The sequence below is a fragment of the Patagioenas fasciata genome, chromosome 1 (genome assembly GCF_037038585.1).
Source record: "Patagioenas fasciata isolate bPatFas1 chromosome 1, bPatFas1.hap1, whole genome shotgun sequence".
NCBI classification, from domain to species: domain Eukaryota; kingdom Metazoa; phylum Chordata; class Aves; order Columbiformes; family Columbidae; genus Patagioenas; species Patagioenas fasciata.
This window is the reverse complement of record NC_092520.1, coordinates 109,350,761-109,356,760: the sequence shown is the minus strand read 5'-3', so window position 1 is coordinate 109,356,760 and position 6,000 is coordinate 109,350,761. Positions and strand designations below refer to the sequence as shown.

The 6,000-nt window shown below is 50.8% G+C and overlaps 1 protein-coding gene across 2 annotated transcripts in view; it reads left to right on the top strand.

The window, feature by feature from the left end:
* The first annotated feature begins 349 nt into the window (after nucleotides 1-349).
* The window catches only part of NHS (NHS actin remodeling regulator), a 262,192-nt gene continuing 256,541 nt past the window's right edge, over nucleotides 350-6,000 (top strand). For both annotated transcript variants that reach the window (XM_071812648.1, XM_065857834.2), the window contains exon 1: nucleotides 350-1,029. In XM_071812648.1, coding sequence (XP_071668749.1) covers nucleotides 636-1,029 — 394 coding nt within the window. In that variant the 5' untranslated portion in view covers nucleotides 350-635. The remainder of the gene's footprint in view (nucleotides 1,030-6,000) is intronic.

The window sequence follows — 6,000 nt, the reverse complement described above, 5'->3', positions numbered from 1 at the left end:
TGAGCAGTGCTCCCGCCGGAGGGGAGATGGGCTGGGGCAGAGCGGGGGAGGCAGAGGAAAAGAGTCGCCCCGGCCGGGCCGAGGTCTGCCCAAAGCAGTGGCCCCATCCTGCCAGGGTCCCCCGGGGCCTCCCCGCAGCCCGGGGCCGCGGCTCCCCGGCCGGTGCGGCGCGGCGGACTCTGCAGCGCCTCCCCGCGGAGGCGGCCGCTCAGCACCGCCCCGGTCCCCGGCCCCCGCCCCACCGCTCTCTCTCCCGGGCGGGAGGTTCCGCGGATCGCTCCTCCTCGCGGCCGCGGGATTCCTCTCTCCGGGTTTTCGGGCCGCCCCTTCACACCCGCCGCCGGAGCGGGACGGCGTGCGAGCGAGCGAGGCGGCGCGGATGCGCCCCGGCTGCCCGCGGCGGCAGCGGCAGCAGCAGCAGCGGCAGCGGCGGATGCTGGGCGGCGCGGCGGCCGCTCCGCAGCCCAGGAGCCCCGCGGGGTGGGAGAGCGACGCGATGAGGTGCCCGCCGGCAGCTGCCCGCGAGTGACGGCGGTGGGGCAAGGAGCGGCGGCGCTGAGGAGGAGGAGGAGGAGGGCAGCGATCCCCGCTAGTGCCCGCGGGAGCCCGGGAGAGCCCCGGCCGAGGGTTCAGCCATGCCCTTCGCCAAGCGGACCGTGGAGCCGCAGCGGCTGTGCCGGCGGCAACCCGCCGCCTCCGTGCTGGAGGAGAGCTGGGGCGCGGAGCCGCCGCTGCGGGACCCGCCGCCGGAGGAGCCGGGAACGGCGGGTGAGGGCTCGGAGGCGGCCGGCGGCGGGGAGAGGGAGGCGGCGGCGGTGCTGATGGTGCTGGACCTCTGCTCGGTCAGCAACGTGGCCCTTTCGCGGATCCTCCGGCAGCTCTCCGACGTGGCCCGGCATGCCTGCACCCTCTTCCAGGAGGTCGAGGCTGACATCCAAGGCACCCACCGCCGCGTCCGGGCGCTGCACGGTCGCATCGCCGGTCTCCAGGGCGCTGTGCGCGGCCTCGACCCCAAGCAGGAGGCAGTGCGTAAGTACCGCGGGATGGGCCGGACCGGGGCGCCCGGCGGGGGAAGCCACACCCCGGTAACCCGCCGTGCAAAGTTTGGGGTAGGAGCCGGTGGGAAAGGAGCCCCGGCGGCAGGGTGGGAAGGGACCGTGCTGTGCCGGGGGAACGCGGGTCGGGTCGGTGGGCGCCGCGGTGATGCCGGCAGGAGGGATGATGTCAGTGGTTTGTGCCTTACGTAAGGAGCTGCCTGGCGAGGCTCTCGGGGCGCATCTTCTGCAGCCGAGGGTTTGGCTGTGAAGGAGGCCGGGGTCTGTGGCGACCGGGAGGATGTTGGGGATAGACATGATCCCCCGTCCCCGGGCATCTGTGGGTTTTCTCCCTTTACCTGCCTGTCTCTCTTCCCGGATGGGTTTGTTGTCCCCTTCTGACTTCCTGATCGAAATTTTAAGCTCTTAAGTAGAAATAATAAAGCTGCTTCGTCGTTAACCAACTTTCACGGCCATAAAATAAGGAAGTTTGGTTAATGACTTCTTTCTGTTTAAAGAGTGGCCCTGAAGAGCCGGCGGGGGGGCGGAGAGGGGAGGGAAGAAAAAGATGAAGGCAATATGCGATTTGTGTTATGAGCAGTAAGTGCTTGAATCCTGCTTCTTCTTCACTCGAACTGTAACAGCGGTGACAGGCTCCGTAGTCCTAACAGCTGCTGATTTCTGCTGAATATGTCTCCTGTTCACAGCATTGTAATGATTTTGTACTCTGACTGGTGCATATGTTTCCTGAGCGCTTGCGAATATGTATTTTTTTTATAGGTAGGGCTGTGGATTGGAATTCTAGAATAACAGAGGTTGGTGTCGATCCTGTTCTCTTAATATCTGGTTTAGGAAAAGTGATAGCTTCCAGGAGGAGTTTGGCTTAGTTTTTGCCTTCTGCTGTTCCCCTCTAGATCTCGAGTACCTTCACTAAGCACAGTGAAGTAAGTTTACACTGGGGTAGATGAGAACATTCCCTCTTGTAGGTGTTTTTAATGAATGTGCCATTTAAAAAAATGTGCTCTGGGTTTTCTCCTCTTTGGAGGGATGTGGAAATATAAGTAACCCTTTTAGGATCAGTGAAGCTATACTGATTAACAGAATCAAGCCTAAATATTCAGCAGTATTTAAACTAGATCTTCTGCAGCTATAGAGTGACTTTGCTGGTGATATATTAATACACATCAACCGTAGATCAGACCGAGGGAGGCTTTCCATGATTTCAGGACGAGCGTGCAATCAGAGCAGAGTGCTGGGCTGTGATTGGAAACTGCGGTGAGAAGCAAGCTTGGCCAATGTAGTGAGGGAACTGTCTGAGGAAATGAAACTCCTTGTATCACGTTCTCATCTGTAAGTCTTTTGAGCTGAGTAACTAACTGTGGGTATACACTAATGTAAGTGAGAGCAGAGCTTAGCCTTTCTAATCTGTATGGCTTTTTTTCTTTCTGGATTGTGCAAAATCAGCGTGTTTTCAAATCACAGTGCAAAACCTTGATACTGCAGCACAATTATGTCATGCACTTAATTAGAGAGTCTGGCTTTCCCCCGGTGATGATAAATGCAGAATCCGCTCCTTTGGTGCTCTTCTGTTTTCTTTTAAATCCTTCTTTCTTTAGGATGGGAGAGACTTTTGATCATGATCTTCTCCGTGTCTGCCTGCTGTTCCTCCTCTCTCCTGTATAATGTACAGCAGAGTGGCACTGATAGAGCTGTGGATGTCCCTCGGTCTGGCCAGCCAAGGGCTCCTCCACAGTGCTGGGCTTTGCCACTATCCATCCTCCCATAGGCGTGTGTCTCTCTTCCAGCTACACAGCTACTTAAAGGCACATCGCCCAGTCCTCATCACTTCTCTCCATGCAGCGCTGTGCATTATGTGCTTTAAAATCTCCATACCGACCCAATGTGTCTGAGCAGACAACTTCTTTGCATGCTCCGGCTGCGTTTATTCCCCATCCAGTGTTGGACCAGCACAGCTGCATTTACATAGCTCTATGTCTGAATGTCTCAGCTGAGACCTGGACCTGAACAGCACCATTCTGCACATCTCCTCACATCCCCCAAATCCATACATGTCCACAGCAACACCTCCCTTTGGCCTCCAGACTGCTCACTGTTCCAAGGGCCAGATAAAACTGCATAGCAGTAAACTGCCCATCCTCGCTGTACTATATAATCATAGCATGCTTTCTCCTTTATGGGCTGACACCTTCTCCTTTATTATTACTTTCAGCAAGACCATGCTAATGTTTGTTTTAAGCATGAGGTGCCTACAAAATTAACTCCTGACGGTGTTGCACTCAAAGCACTGCACCCAGTTGTTCTTTTGAAACCAAAGAACAATTCCAGGTGGTCACAGGTCTGCCCAGGAGCTTACCAGCATCACATTAAGGCGTACTGACTTCTACCTCCTCTGGCAAACATCAGCATGATGAGGTGGCCTCTGGGCTGTCTTTTGGCTGTCCAGCCCAAATGACACGTCTGAGAATAACTCAGAACTGGCTGGAGTTTTGGACTTGCACTACAAGGAACGAATTGGTGGCCGGTATGCAGCCACTGCACCCATGGCATGACTGAAATGGTCACATAGAGCTTGTTACATATCAGGAATCTGGAGGTGCTGGGCAGCGTGGCACATTGACCGAGACACTGTGTACAGTATGCTAGGTCCACAACAGTGCAGCCCAAGAACATGCTTTTTAAGGACTCAGTTTAAAACTACTAGGCTACCTTGCCACAGTGAGACATTCTTGATGTTCTAACACCAAGTGCAGCACAGTGATTTGAGAATAATGCTACCAGACATGCCCTAGATACTGAGCTGTGACATTGGAAGGCCTTTTTCTCTGTGCCTCATAAGGCAGCTGGATTCTGAGATTCCCTTGTGAAGGCACAGGCTGGGTGAGGAAAAGGAAATAATGGGCTAATGCCATCTCAGGAACTACTGGAGCCAGTGGTTAGTAAGGTGTCCCTACCTCCATTCCTTGGTCTGAATGCTATTCCTTGACAATCGCAGAGATGATACCGAGGGGAAGGGGAACAGGAAAGGAGCTTTCTTGAAAATAGCTTACTGTACAGTTTAGCATGTTGTATTTTATATTGAAAGTTACATATTGTTGCATTAGAATAAAACATCTATGTTGGGCTCAGGGAATATTAACAGAAAATTGAAATTAATTAAAAATTACATTTTTCCAGTAATGCTTATCATTACTGCTGTAATTTTCATGAGGCATTAACATTCTCAACTCTGTTGCTATTGAAGTGGTGTACATTTGCAAGACACTGTATGCTTTGCTTCACGAAAGTACTTAAGCTCCTCTGCTGAGCTACTGGTGAGGATATTTACCTATGTGTTGCTCTTTTGTTTTTGGCACTGTTCAGAAAGCGTGATTCGAAAAATCTTGTTAGGCACAATGAAGGATTGATTCCGGGCAGTCACAAGCAGGTCATCTTCAAAAACTCAAGGTCTCTCGCCTCTGCCTTCCCAGATGCTGCTTGTCCTTTCATCTTTCTCATAAGCCTCTGGCCAGCTAGCATCTTGCAAATATGAATCCTTCCCCACCCTCTGACTGGAAGAGAAACAAGGGTGAGAAATGTTTTCCTACTCAGCTCCTAAACTAACTACTTTGCCCTTCTGCCACTCCAAGTACTTTACTGCTTTTCATCATGAGCAGCTCCAGGGTCTGCTTCTAAAGCAGAGCCATGTGGGAATAACATGATTGTTGTCAGTCTGGCAGTTGCTTAGGGTTTGCTTATTGCCTGCAGGAGAACTGAGCAGTGTGGTACTGCCCAGTTTTATTATTAGATGCTTGATTATCTTGGTAATACAGAAGTGTAGGAGAAGTGCTGGATTTGTGTGTAGACTTGGGTCTCGGTGCCTCTGTTATTATTTGGAAAGATGATTTCTCAGTCTAGGGGACTACAGATCTGGCAGTCTAAGTGGAATATTGTACTTTTCAGAAACTGGTGATGTAAGCCATCTTGCTTTCTGAATAATCGGCAATGACCAGGCAGCAGATTTTGAAAGCCCTATTTAATGAGATCGTCTTTGCACCCTGGCATCCCGGAGAATTCCACACATTCCAGGCTTTTTTTTTTTTTTTTCTGAAAGCATCAATGTGTTACCAGTAGCCAGTCTTCTAAACGCTCTTTCGTTTCCAGAGGTTGCCTGCTGTATCTTCGTTGCTCCACTTTTCCATTCCTGATTTTCCTCCGTGCTTGCAGTCAGTGATACAGCCGCTCAGAAGTGTGGGGATCTCCCAGGTTACTCGGCTCTTTGGAGGCCCCCAGATCTCTGCAATGAGTTCCCCTGTAGGTTTCTCTTCTTTCCTAAAGTGTCAGTATTGAGATAAAAAAGACAGCTGTGAACAGGTTCGTTATCATTTTAAGCTCTGCATTAATTTATTCTGTTTGTTTGATGTATGTTACTGAGAACAGCTTGGCTAGTTTCACTTTTGCTTTTAGTCTCTTTCATCCTACTTTTTAGGTGGTTTTGTTTTGATTTTGTCTGGTTTAGAGATTTAGGGAGTGGTGTGTGGTGGTGCTTTTTTTTTTTTTTTTCTTTTCACGCTCTTCTGTTTGGGTTTTGAGCACCACAGGGAAATGTTTAATCCATTGTAAGATTTTTGTGTGTCTTCTGCCACAATCCTACCATTTTTACAAAAAAATATGTTGGACCCAAAGCTCATCAGATAGTGTCTCTCCTTCTTTACTTAGTATGCTGAAGGCTCAATCCCTGCTGAAATGGAATGTAGAAACCTTAATGTTTCCATGTCAGGATACAGCTGCATTGTAAGGCCATCCCAGGCTGTTGGTGAGCAGAGATCTTCAGGCAGGTACATAAGACCTTGGGAGTATCAGTGCCATATTGAAAGAAAAAAGAAACAAGTGGAAGTTGAGTAGATAAGTGAGCACTTTATCCCAGCTTCACAAAATCCTCGAGAATTTAAAGTTCCATACTCATTGT